This window comes from Solea senegalensis, linkage group LG19 (genome assembly GCF_019176455.1).
Source record: "Solea senegalensis isolate Sse05_10M linkage group LG19, IFAPA_SoseM_1, whole genome shotgun sequence".
NCBI classification, from domain to species: domain Eukaryota; kingdom Metazoa; phylum Chordata; class Actinopteri; order Pleuronectiformes; family Soleidae; genus Solea; species Solea senegalensis.
In genome coordinates, this window is record NC_058038.1 from 16,710,762 (window position 1) to 16,724,308 (window position 13,547).

At 38.1% G+C, this 13,547-nt stretch overlaps 1 protein-coding gene across 1 annotated transcript in view; it reads left to right on the plus strand.

Moving 5' to 3' along the window:
• Positions 1–13,547, plus strand: part of LOC122785199 (meiosis inhibitor protein 1) — a 45,449-nt gene that overhangs the window by 6,522 nt on the left and 25,380 nt on the right. Inside the window, exons 6-17 of the mRNA XM_044050909.1 lie at positions 1,949–2,158; positions 3,097–3,275; positions 5,028–5,142; positions 5,552–5,671; positions 6,353–6,452; positions 7,969–8,103; positions 8,401–8,515; positions 8,963–9,054; positions 9,678–9,825; positions 10,212–10,323; positions 11,703–11,763; positions 12,339–12,436. Coding sequence (XP_043906844.1) covers positions 1,949–2,158; positions 3,097–3,275; positions 5,028–5,142; positions 5,552–5,671; positions 6,353–6,452; positions 7,969–8,103; positions 8,401–8,515; positions 8,963–9,054; positions 9,678–9,825; positions 10,212–10,323; positions 11,703–11,763; positions 12,339–12,436 — 1,485 coding nt within the window. The remainder of the gene's footprint in view (positions 1–1,948; positions 2,159–3,096; positions 3,276–5,027; positions 5,143–5,551; positions 5,672–6,352; positions 6,453–7,968; positions 8,104–8,400; positions 8,516–8,962; positions 9,055–9,677; positions 9,826–10,211; positions 10,324–11,702; positions 11,764–12,338; positions 12,437–13,547) is intronic.

Below are 13,547 nucleotides of genomic sequence, written 5' to 3' on the forward strand. Positions count from 1 at the left end.
CTTGGCTGCCTCATGTATTGTGGTTTAATCAAACATGTCTGCGAGCCTCTCCTGCCTCACACATTGGTGTTTGATCTGCTTCAATGAGTAGGTTGGCTTGGGCTTGGCTTTTCTCCTCCGTCATCTCGTTCTGTCTCCTCTACATTCATTCTCTGTTCCTCTGTCTCCTTTCAGCTTCAGTGCTGCCTGGCACTCACCATTGCTAATTCAGTCAGGCCTTTATCTTTACTTTGTGGTCGTCATTTGCTCAACAACAAAAAAAGTCAGCTGTCTCTTTGTGTGGCTCACTGTCCATCATGTGTTCCCTTATTCTTTCATTAATTGTATCATGAATAATTAGACTTAATGCTGCAGTAGTTTGTTTCTTATAGCTACCAACAAATATTATGTAACTTGCATTAACAGAACTTGTGACAGCATATTTGTCCTTCATTAAGGCATATACTTATATGCTACTTTTTCATTTGCTCACAGATTCACTGTGGTTGAAAATGAAATCTCTGTCAGCTTAGTCTTGTGCCAACATTCTTCTAGTGCAAATACACATGGTTTGGCTTCTCTTGATTTTTAATAACTTAACCTTTAAATCAGACATTTTTGTATGGATGAAATCACAAATATGTTATCTTTAATCTTTCAAATGAAAAAGAAAAACTTTAAGGTCCCCCCTAAGCCCCTTTTTTTCTGATTGAGTGCACAAATATCAAACTATTCGCAAAATGTGAGCACTTCAGTAGCTTAAGTCCCTTCTCTAAGTGTATGTCTCAGTGATGATAGTAATCATTTTGAATTGGAAGTGTATTATTTGTCACTCAGATGTTCATTATCTACATTTAATTATTGCAGCATTTGGGGTTTTTGAGGGTAAAACAAGTCAAAGTAAATAAATACCAAAATGCTACCCATTACAGTAACATGTATTTTAAATGTATCTCCTGTCTTCTTTTGTTTGTCTTTTCCTCCACCTTGTATCCGCCTTTTGCTCTCTCACCTACTCTTCTCCAAACTCAGCCTTTTCTACTATTACCTGTCTCGTTTTATCTTTCTCTTTTTTTTTCTCTTAACCCTAACCCTATGCTCGGATAAACAATTTCCTATCCTACTCCTAATATTGTTTTTTCATCTCATTCGTTTTCCCACCTGCTGTTTTGTTGTACTCGCTCCCTAATAACCTAAAAGTCTTCAATATTTTCATCTTCAATTTTCCCTCCATGCATGGCTCTGCCATTGTCTAATGTTAATAGCTGTAGATTATGTTAACATAAAATCAGCAAAGATTTGTTCTCAGTGGTTCGGTGCTCATTCACCTTGTCAGCTAGTTGGTGTTTTCCTTGTCTTTGCATTTCCTTGATCAGCTTATTAGTTTTACCTCACCTGTTGGTGTCTTTGTCAGCCTTATGTGTCTTTTGCTTACACACAAACAATGGCTTTCTCAAAAAATCTAGAAAGATTGGAATAGAATGGAAAGTTTTTTTTGTCATTATTTGTCATAGTAAAAAAAAAATAAAAATAGTGGTTGATCATCTGAAAACTAGTGCAATAACCAACATAAGACACACACAATAATAAATAATTATTAGACCAATAAAGTTCTTTAAAAGAGGGTGGGGTGATACCAACAGGATGTATTGCACAAGTATGCTAACTTTGCTTTACAACAGATTTTTAATTATATTTGTGAATTTCTTTTTGAGTTTAGGGTTATGATGGTCCTATGTGAAGAAGTTGTTCAGTAATCTAATTGTGCGATTTAAAGGTATAAGTAGCACATGACTAAACACACATTACCTAAGTTATTCCATTCATACTGTATGTAAGACAATGTGTATTGTGGTTGATCAGGGTCAAATTCCACACACAATCCTCCTCTTTTATTCTGTATAAATCTTCTATCTTGTTTATGTGTTAGTAATAATAGACGCTCCTCTTTCCAATCTCTGTCTTCCAGTACCCTTGCTGGAACATTTGTGCTCAGCCTTGCTCTACCCAGATGAAGCACTGAAGTCCTCAGTCTTCTATGTCTGGCTCAAACTGTTCGGCACAGCTGGGGGATCCGCAGCGCAGTCTATACCTCTTGGCATCAGGGAAAGAGTGTGTATCCTGTTGAGTCAGACTTTGGCCAATGCAGGCTCTGCACATCTCATCAAAAATTGTGTCGGTGAGACAAATATGCCCGGTTTATTTATTTATGTATTTGAATATGTTATATGAGAAAATACTCTCTATTTTGATGTGAACAGATGGCAAACAATGCATTTTGCAAGAGAGATCAGGGATTTTCCTTAGTTTCTGATACTCACAGTGAATGGATTTGAAATGCAGTTTACTAATCTTGCTATAACCCCCTGACAATGTAATAGTGTCGCTCAGTTGGACGTCTGTGGACAGCCTATGTCACTATGCATCAGCATCTTCAGTTGCTGTAATGAGTTGTTCTTTTCACTGTCACTCATTTCACATAATTTGTCTTACATTTCTCATTAGTCAGACTTTAGGGCTCATGATGTAAAAGACATTTTTTGTTGTGCAGTAATTTTGTAGCCCTGAAATGTAAGACATCCCTGCAGATTTTTAAGCCAAAGTTTGAGGAAAACAAAATGTATAATGTATTCGAGACAAGAGGGTATAATTATTGTCCAGAGCATTAGAGCAATCTCAGCATCGTTTTTTTTGTTTTGAATTTTATTAATTGAGGCAATAATTAAACCACTTTGACAAAACAGGACTCAAATTGTTTTAGGGTTTTTATGCCCAGCAGATAAATATGAATCATATGCCATATTACCTTTGCTTTTAGCTGTCTAAAAGACAAAATATATTTTTTTGTGCTGGAGAAAATAATAGAAAATACTAATTGAGCTGAGCACACTTTGTTTTGCTTAGGCTAGTGTCGAAAATACATATTGTAAGTTGACTAAAAGTGCTGATGTCATTAAAGTTGGATGAACATTTGAGCTGTTTATGTATATCTGTAACTATCAGCCTTATTATAAATGTTAGTTCTTGTATACACAGTACATAATGTTGTTTTTGGCCATGTATGCATACATTTATTTAACATTATCTTTTTTAATTTATGTATTTTTCATCTGTTAGGCCTGCTGTGGCTGCTGGTGCAGCAGGGAGAAATGGTGTCAGTTCTGATGAAAAACCCTGACAGTCAGACGGTGTGCGATGAGAACCAGAGCATCCACACAGGCAACAGCCAGACCATCTGCCAACACCAAGAGCAACAGCCTCTTGACCACAGCCATTTGCCTCTCATATTGAAACAGGTCTCTGTCCAAACATCCTGCTCCCAAAACCAAGACCTTCATTCTGACTCTGTCCTTAATCATAACACAAAGTTCAAACCCTGGATTAATGTGCCTGAGAGTGAGGATTTGGAGGGTTATACCCTGGACAAATATTTGTGCTTCATGTCTGGGAAGAGTGGAGAGTATGTCTAGTTAGATTGGCTCAGTCACAACTCACAGCACAGCTCATGACTTTCTTTTGTAGATCAACAGTGTGTTAGCTGTAAAAGGTACTCTTACAATGTATAAAATTTGAACTTGCAGCTGAATATTTCTCACCTCCACCTTCTTTTCCAAGTGTGTTGGAGAACCTTTGTAGATTTGTTTTAGCATTAGAACTTAAAAGATGTTCAGTTTGTAAAAATAAGGTGACGGTATACTTTTTTTTAATACTTACATTTTTAAAATTGTAAACTTTAGCCCTTTAAGGAAATAATCACCTCAATCATACTTTCTCCTAAAATAATAGTGAAATTTGGTGTTTTTAGAATAGAATGCTAAAAATGCAATAGAATGCTTTTGTTAACACTGCAGAACCATAGGCTCCATTTTTCAAATAATCTGACTGTTAATCAATAATCAGGCATAGTTGTAGTAGAAATACAAATTTGAGGCAGTTGCAAAGGCAAAGAACAGCAGCAGAGCAACACTTATGGCACATTTCCACCGGCTCTACTCACCTCGCCATGGTGCAGTTTAAGTAGCGTTTCCACTAGCCTAGTACCTGGTACCAGGTACTATTTAGTACCTGCTCAGGCGAGATTCCAAGCGTGCTTAAAAGTAGGTACTATGCGATGATTGATCAGACTGCCGGCCGGTCACAGGAAGAGAACTCCCACACACAAATCAAACTGTAGATCACTTAAAACTACTTAACAATCCTAAAAACGTGGGTTAATCTACTACAACTACAGAAGTGTGGTGTGTCACTAGTCACTCGTGTGTGTGCGTGTGGGTGTGTGTCGCGTATAAAACGTAGTCACCGCATAAAACAAGTCACCGCAGTTTCATTCAGTCGTGCAGTGATGACTCCGCCCACGTTAAGTGGGTACTTTTTTGTAGTGTAGATGCAACCTAATCGTGCCGAGGCGAGGCGAGTAGAGCCGGTGGAAAAGCGCCATTAGTGTAACATGGTAATATTATACTGCACTGTTTAAAAAGACAACAGCTGATACATTAGTAAATAATCACTGGGACTTGAGTTACATCTGAGGACCTCCGGAGGCTTCATTTGTCAACACAAATCATAAGGGCCATCGGCAAATCACTTTCTTATGTTGAATAAATATTGACAATTACAAAACAAGCTACAAATCCCAGAATGTTCTGCTGATTTTCTTTCAGGGTATTGACTGAATACTGAAAAAAATGTGACTAATCTTTTAGTCTCTAATACCACCATAGGTGTAAGAAGATGGTTTCAAATGATGTCAGATGAAAAATCACTGATTTCATTTTGGCTTCAGAAGGCATTGTGCACAGCACAAGTGTCAGCAAATTTCGGACCATGTCAGTTTTATGTTGTGAATGCACCTATTCATTGGTGATAAATTGAGATGTGGTTGGATGCATTGTTGGTATATTTCTATCTTGAGGATGTGAAAAGCAATTATGTTTTTTTTGGCCTGAAGTGAGAGTTTGCAAAAATATCCTTCATATCTTACTGTCACTTGCAGTGTGTGTTTACTTGATTGGTGGATTCTGATTAAGCTCATAAATCATGTCTTACAGTTGCTGCTGAGTGGTGATGAGGTGTTACAGGTGACCAGTGCTAAGTGTATTGCAGCTGTCCTGGTTCATTCTCCCAGTCAGTACAGTGCGCCCTTCATCAAGGCTGACATACCTGGTGATTCGCCCACACAGACACAAACAGTGCTGGGATTTACTGGCTATCTAAGCCTTTGATTTTGCCTTCTACAAATGTTTCCCTTTGCCTCTATCTGTGTTTTCTTTTTGCACTACCTCTTTTTGTCCAACGCTTTGTTGTTTCTCATGGTTTCTCTCTCTACTGGCTTTTTGAATTTTGAAACTATTACTATTTTTGCTTTGCCTCTTTTCCTCAGAATATGTTAGAGTAATACAATATCACTGTATATGTGCTAAATTTGCATTAAGATTAATTACAATGTTTTTAGGATTAGGTATGCTGATGCACATGGGATTATCATGGTGTTTGCTGTTATTTCTTTCTCTGTTTATTGTATTCATTGTTGTTAAGTTTTTCTTCTTTTTCTTTCATCATTTTCCCTTAATAGAGTTTCTGTTTGACCGTCTGTCCAGTACCAGTAGTGAGGTGCTGCTGTGGTCTGCCTACAGCTGTTTGGTGTTACTGACCGAAGACCCACTCTTCTTCTCCCAGTGTCACTCTATCTATGGTGAGATCACAGAAAACACACAGACCTTTAGCTTTTGTGTTTCATAGTACATATTAGTTAACATCTAAAAATGAATAGGCATGTAAGAGTATATTGAAACGCTAAAATATTGCAATATTTTAGGTTGTAGATATCTTGGCGATTCTTGAAAGTGCTAGGGAAAGTGGATAGAGAAATATTTTTGACTGTTGTTTTCTGAATGTTTTGCGTTGTATTTAACCTCCGACCATGAGTTAGCAGCAGGCTTTCAGACACTTGACTCTCTCCCCTCCTCTCACTAGACAGAATATATTTGATTTGCTCCAAGCATTACAACAGAAACCAGCGGCACATCTCCCAAAGATATTGTATAAAAAAACACTTGATATACAGAGTTAATTTATGATGACATGGTGGATTCACTCCTTGCACTATTACGTTCTTGCTCCTGTTCAGTGCATACATGAAATCAATAGAGCAGATTCAGTGTTGCAGTAAATGAGAACGATGCTCCACTGCCACTGTTGACATGCGTGACTGTGCGTGTTTTTGAGATGGGGAGTTGCTGAAGCCTAAAGTTTAGTCAAAGCACTTACTTTAATGACTTTGGCACTGAGTAAGATTCGACTTAATGTGTTTCCTGCTTATGTGTTGAGTATTAGAATATCTCTAATGCATCCAGTGTGTGTTTGTGTATGCCAGGTATTGAATCCCTGGTGCGCAGTTTAAAGGAGGCTCTACAGTTGTCCAACCTGGAGGTGCAGAAACAAGGGCTGCTGCTCCTGACTGAGATATTGGAAAGGTCTGCAGTTTTGCTTTTCATTTGGCATAATGCTAAAACTAATCCACTGCACTGGATTTGCAGTTTGCAATTTTTGTTATTGAGCAAAACAAAACCCTGCAAAGTTGCTGATTTGACATAATAGTAAGAATTATTATTATAATTATGATAATGGAGTTATGCTGGGACAAATTGCCAGTCGATCACAAGGCGCCTTTAATCCATATTCAGCCAAAACAATATTGTTTAAAATCATGTTACAATCAGACAATAACACTAATTATCATGATAAATGTCAGATTGTTCAAAAGTTTGGGTTTTAAATGTCTTTTATAGACAGAACACTTCAAACACTCAGATAGTATATGTTGTGTCTCAAAGTATGTTTGCACAGTGCATAACCATTATATCTATACATATGTAATCTTTGTTATAGCTCGATAAATATTGTTATTGAATTATTTCCTAGCCCACACTTAATCCTTAAGTAATTACTCCTGTGACATCCTCGATTGACATGAATTCATAGCAAACTAGACTGATTTCAATTTAGTAGTCATTACAGTGCCATGCACTCTTTTCTGTGCAAGCTATAATCATATAGATTATCTGTGTAATTACTACCGAAACCACATGCTCTGTTATGATAAAGATTTTTATACACCATTTTATTTGTTCACAAACTGAACAGCATTTCCAACTTCGAGGCAGTCTCCTGTAAAACATGTTAAATATGGTGCTATTGTGAGTTTAATTAGATTTGAATTAATTGTCTGCTGGCTCGCAGATGAAAATATATTACGAGCTACTAACACACTGTTATATTTCTGCAATTTTTAAACGATGTTAATGGAATGTTCCACCTGTCAGACGGCAGTAATACAGTGAGTAAATAAAATATTTGAAATGGTGAGGGAGATGTGTCCTTTACACTGAGTGAAAAAGGTGTGCTTAAAATGCTGATTGTGTTTGTGTGTGTGTGTCTGCGTCTGTGCACACCTTTATGTGCATGCATGTGTTATTTAAGATGTCCTATGTGACTACTGTTGTGGCAACAGCAAACCAGTCAGCTCAACAACATCACAACAGATGTTGTGGGGCTGTGTCCAGGAGCAGAGACACACTCTGGTGATCTTTGAAATGCCAATAGGTCAGCATTATTTGTTTATGATGTGCACTGTGCCAGTCCCAAAAGAGAGAAAAAGAACGTGTTTAGGTGAGTGAGATGGAAGGAGGGTGAGGTCAGTCCCTGCTGGTATTGACACATAAAACCAAACAATGGTGGGTAGATGATGCCAAAGAACCGGCCGTCAGCTTTTTGTTGTGCCTTTATTGACATCAGTGTCAAAATCATCCAGTGACTGATGGATGAAGTGACTGATACTGATGCCATTTTTGTACTGTAACCAAAGTACCAAAGCTTAAAACAGCGATTTGTGTTAAACAATGGAACAATGGCACATTATTAAACTGTCCATGAATGCACTGTCATTTTTTTTTACAGTACATAAATGCTTGTGTGTCTTTATGTGTACAGGCAGCCACCAAATGTGCGTCTTTTCTCCAGTGGTCCCGGGTTTGTAGCGGTTTCAGAAGCTGTGATAGCTGGAGTCTCCTCCCCCTACTTGCTGGTAGCCACACAGGGTGTCAGTGCTGCCACTGCCCTCTTCAGGTGGACACAGACACACACATTTTAATAAATTACTCACACGTTGTCAAAGACACTTGTACAGCAAATCCTTGGGATTATTAGTGGTCCAAACCAAGCCTTGATCCCTGTTGGAGGGACCAAGAGTGGAAATATCTGACACTGCAATGGATGATTCAATCTAGGATTTAGAAATGCAACATTACAAATTACTTAATGATGAAGGACTTGCATGCTGACCTCCTCATTCATTAACACACTGCTATGTCAACATTTCCATTGTTTCTCTTTATAAATGGTTGTCACTCTTGTGTTCTCCAGGCTGAACCACCAATCCCAACCAGTACAGTACACTGAGTTAGAAAGACTGGTTGAGGCCATCACTATTCGATTCTCCGAGCTCCCCCTCCTTTCCTCTGCTCATCACAGAAGCTCTGTGAGTTACAAGATACAAAAATCATTAACTGTTGGTAATTGATCTGCCGTTTTCTGTAGTGAACCATGCTAACAATGCAGCGTCACAGAATACATCCTGTATGAAACTGAAATAGTGCGAGTTCTGTGACTGTCAGTAAAATATGTCTGGTTGTGTATTCCTGTTCCATTATACAAAATAAATATGCTTCACTGTAATCACACTAAGCCACAATTCAGAGTCGGAATTATTATTCATGAACTATAAATGGGGCCCAAAAGGCTGAGAGTTACTGACAAAATGCAGTGTATCTCAAGGAAGAAATGTTGTTTTAGAGAAATCATTAATCACTTCTTTTGAGGAAATCTTTTCGATGATGCACTTTGATATGATGATGATGTAATGAGATTTTGAAAAAAAGTTTCTTCTTTAGTTTTTTATTTTCCATCTGTCTCTGCTATTTTCTAGGGGCATGTGAAGATGTCAGGCCTCAGCACAACGGCTTCCAGGTTTGAGGCGTTTCTGCTCCAGGCCTTGGTTTGTTTTCAGGCTGTCTGCAGGTCAGCACATTCAGGTCACATGAAGGGGCTATATGTAAAACTGCGGCCAGGTACCAAAATCTAAATAGTGGACAGCGTTCCATCTTTCTCCCCAGACTTAATGGTGTTGTGGGTTGCCAGCATGCCAAGCATGTCTTGAATAAACCTTATGTTATAGACCTTTTTCATAGCAGATTTTTTTTCGTCATGTTAATAGTACGACAAACACAGTTTTTATCAAAAACATTCTGACCTACAGCTGCATCTCAGTGTTTGACTAACTTTTCTGGCAACCCTGGGTGTTATAGTGCTATAAGCTGTGTTGATGGGTGGATTGCATAATAGGCCAGAACACAAAAACTAAACATAAACAGAGTTTGTGGTCCATACGTTAAAATTTAAATTGTGAATATACAATTATCTCCTTAATAATTGACCACAATAATTGATTAAGATTCAAGATTCAAAGACTTTTATTGTCTTTGAATCTTGAATCTTAATCTCTGATGACATGGTAATTTTCTGACTTTCTTATTAAAATACATTTTCTTACACAATGTACAGTACATTTAAAGATTCATATTTACAAATTGCGTTAGAGTTAATTTGTGAATGTGTTGTTAATTTTGTTGTGTGTGCCCAAGGTTGGCTGAGGATTGTGCATCAGAGCCTGATCTGAAGGAGAATGCATTCACAGCTCCCGATAAACACAGCCATGCTCAGGACTCAATGGAGTCCCTGTGTCACTGCCTGCTTCGCTGCTGTGACTCCATCTGGATACCCACCGTTACCGTGAGAGCTGGACACACACGGTCACATTTATCATCTTCTCATTTCAACCTTCTGGCTCTGTCGGACACTCTTGCCAAACACTTGAGAAAATGATCCTACACTCCCCACCTTCTTCTTTCAGAGAAATAGGTCACAGTGATTATCATGCTCTGCCTGGTGGTTACTCTAAATAACTTTATTAATAAACACAGCCACACAGGCTCCATCTTCATTAGCTTTGTGTACACATGGACATTTTAGCCATCCATCAGTGCCTCTGCTCTAATGCAAATTAATTGATATTTTTCTACAGTTGCTTCCATTTCATCTGCAAATCAGTCAGACAGTAAACATGAATTACAGTTGATATTTTAATCAGTTGTCTGTAATTTGCTGTTCATGTTTAGAGGACGTGTGAGCGTGCACTCAACGCTCAGATACTGCAGTACTTCTACTCCGTCCTGTCCTCCCAGTTCACTCTCCTCCCTCCTCTCATGCCGGTTTTTGCAAATAAGCTAGGTGAGTCTATGAATTCTCTTTTAAATATGCTGTTCTATTTTTTTTCTATTATTATTATTTTTAAACAATCATTATGGTGTTAGTTCACCTCTTTGCATTGGATATGATGATACCTGTATCACTATCTTAGTAAACAATTTGAAGTAGTAGACAACAAAATGCCACAGGCCACATTTTTCTGTTTGAACCAGACCCAAGCTCAAGAGAGAGCTAACCAACAGACATTTTGTGTTTCTGTTTGGCTCGAGTGTGATGCAATTTATGTAAACTGCACTGATGGTGTTACCCTGTCTGTGACGAACAATATGCTCATACAGTCCTTGGGTATAGCCTTCATAGATGTAAGCATAATAATCAGCACATAAAGTCTATATATTTTAATGCATACAAAATTCTAATTGAGAAAACAGGTCATAAATGAGGTTTCACGCATTCATAAAGGACACATTTTCTTTATTATAATTATATAATTGTTTATAATTGTGAGGTGTTAATGCAAATATTTGTCTGTCTGGTCGATCCTGTCAGTGAACTGAAAATTTAAACTTTTGGTCAAACGGTGATAACAGTCATGATGCCAGTGACTACAGTGGCCTCATACAGGTTTGTATATATATAAAATGCGTTGTGTCGCATAATAGTGAATCTAAACTACTGTCCTAGTGTTTTGTGCTGATTAATATTTTTGCCAAAGCAACAAAAGCAACCGTTACATCTACTTTCATCAGAAATAAAGCTAAAAACCGGAATATAGTTTTGATGAAATGTAGTATGACAAGAAAAGTTTAGTTTCAATTATTGACGCGTTGCTTTACATTGATACCACAAGTGGTTAAACAATTTTCTGCAAATATGAATGAGTAGTGGCTTTGCATAAATCCAGAAGAAAGGGAGTTGTAGGCTTTATGCAATTAAAACGTCCCTTTCTTCGAGGGACATTAAATACAGGTGAATTTAAACAGGCCTGCCATCCAATTACCTTCATTGTAGCAATATGATTCCTTAAGTGCATTTTAGAGATTTGTGTGTGTGTCTGTGTGCGTGGGAGAGTGGTCTAGATTGTGACTAAATCATGCAACAGATTATTGTCATAATGATAGCAGGTGGGTATTTCTCATTCTCTCTCTCCCGCCTCCACTCTTTTAACTTCCTATTAACTCCATCTCTTCTTCCTTTTCCTTCCTCTTTACTCAGTAACTTTACAACTCTGAATTGTCAAACAATTTAATTTTATCCATAGCAGAACATGTGTTACAGTATAGTGTGTGTATAGTGTTCTTTTTTGTTTTTATTTCCTTTCCGCTCTGATGTATTTTAAAATTTAGTTTGACTAGTGTTATATGCAGTAAATTCTGCTCTCTCTCTCTCCATGCCTCTAGCCTCCTCCGGGTTCTTCAGGCTGGCTCTCGAACACAAAGGTCTTCTCTGTGCAGGAAACAGGTACACAGTTCAAGGGACACAAAAGTGTATGTTCATCCACAGCTTTCGACAAAATGTGTGTGTCTGCATGTGTGTATCGTACAATAATATTAATAGACAAATACATCTGATCAACATTACATCATTACAAGAGTGTTGGTAAAACAGTTCAAGGAAGAAATTGGACTCCTTTTCCACCTCAAGGTGTAACACTCAATTTTTACAGCTTGAGCACAAATCTTGCCCTGACTGTCCTCTCAGCAGTGTGTCTGTCTCTCAGCAACAGATCTGTAGCTTCAAAGCATACAGAGTTTGTTTGCATGTGTCTAGTTTCTGCTGCCTAGTGTGGGCTATGTGACAAATGTGCTTTTGTGGGTGCACATTTTGTGTTCCTGTGTGTTAGTATGGTCATAAGTGTGGTTGAGTCTGCGCTGTGTCACTCACAGTTCACTTTTCACTATGTATGGGAACTTGCATACACTTTGTCGTGGTTTCATATGTCCTTGTGTATTTCCTTTTTTTTTCTGAGTAGCTACTGTCTTTGTAATCAGGTTCATGATTCGTGTGTGTTTCTCCTTTTTGCACCATTCTTTCAGGAACCCAGAACTGAATGCATCGTGCTGTGGTTTTCTACAGAAACTCAGTATGTGTTTACTTTCCCAGTCAGACCCCGCTTCTGGCTCCAAAAAGCATGGTATGCAAATATGCACACACGCTTGTGACACACTCAGAGCTACATGTAGCACTAGTAAAAAAAAAAACCCCTGTTGCTCCAGTCAGTGGTCCAACACTCATTAAGTTTTTGTTCACCCTGTGCAGCACTTCCTCTTTTCTCTGTATATCACCTTCTTGTCATCCCTAATCAAGATGCTCTCTGTGTTTCACCCTGATCAAAGGAGGGTTTCAGAAAGAGTCAGCTTGGCTCACACATTTAATGGTCTATTTAAGAAAAGTGTCTGTAAAGACAGTAGATAAAATCTCTAGCTTGCTTTGCAGAAGGGAAGAAAGGGATTTGGATGTGTTTCCATAAATTACATAAAATATGTTTAGGTGAGTGAAGTTGTAAATGAGCAAAACCAAATATATAAATTATTTAACATCCCTGTCCCTGACCCTCTGTCCCTTTCTTCATTACTGTGAGATTACTTAAACTGAAGTTCTTATGATATTGTGAGCAGAGTTTACATGTGTTTATTTGTTTACGTGTTTGTGGCAGTGGATGAATGATGAGTTCTTTTTCTCCCTGTCAACACCTTCCATCCTTTAATCACCCTTATCTCTTCCAGTTTCTTTTCAACGTGTATTTTACTGTTCCATTTTATGTTAGATATTTCAAACTTACAAAACCAGATACAAACATGTTTTAGTTTTTGCTGCTTCCCCTCACCATCTTGTTTCTGTACAGCCTCCAATCTTTTGATTGTGTTTATTTCTTCTCTTCTCTGCTAGTAGGTCTGTTTTGTCTTCCCCTTTTTTTGTCTCCTCTCTAATTTTTTCTCAGTCCTCTGTTTAAAGTGCACTTTGTCATCTCTGACATCTTTCAACTCCACCCCCACCCACAAGCTTGCTATAAATGATGGCTGGATTGTGTTTGTTCCATTCTCTTTCCCCCTGATTTCTATTCAATACCATTTATTTTTTCCTGTTACTCCACAGAGGCGACTCCAGACCCCCATGCCCGTGTGTCTTGCCATGGGTCTTTAGCCTTCTTCCAGCTTGGGTTCCTGATCATATTTATCACTCCCCTCACTTTCTGATGTGTAGTCTCACTCCCCACAGACCCTGCTTTGGCTTTATAGCTTCAG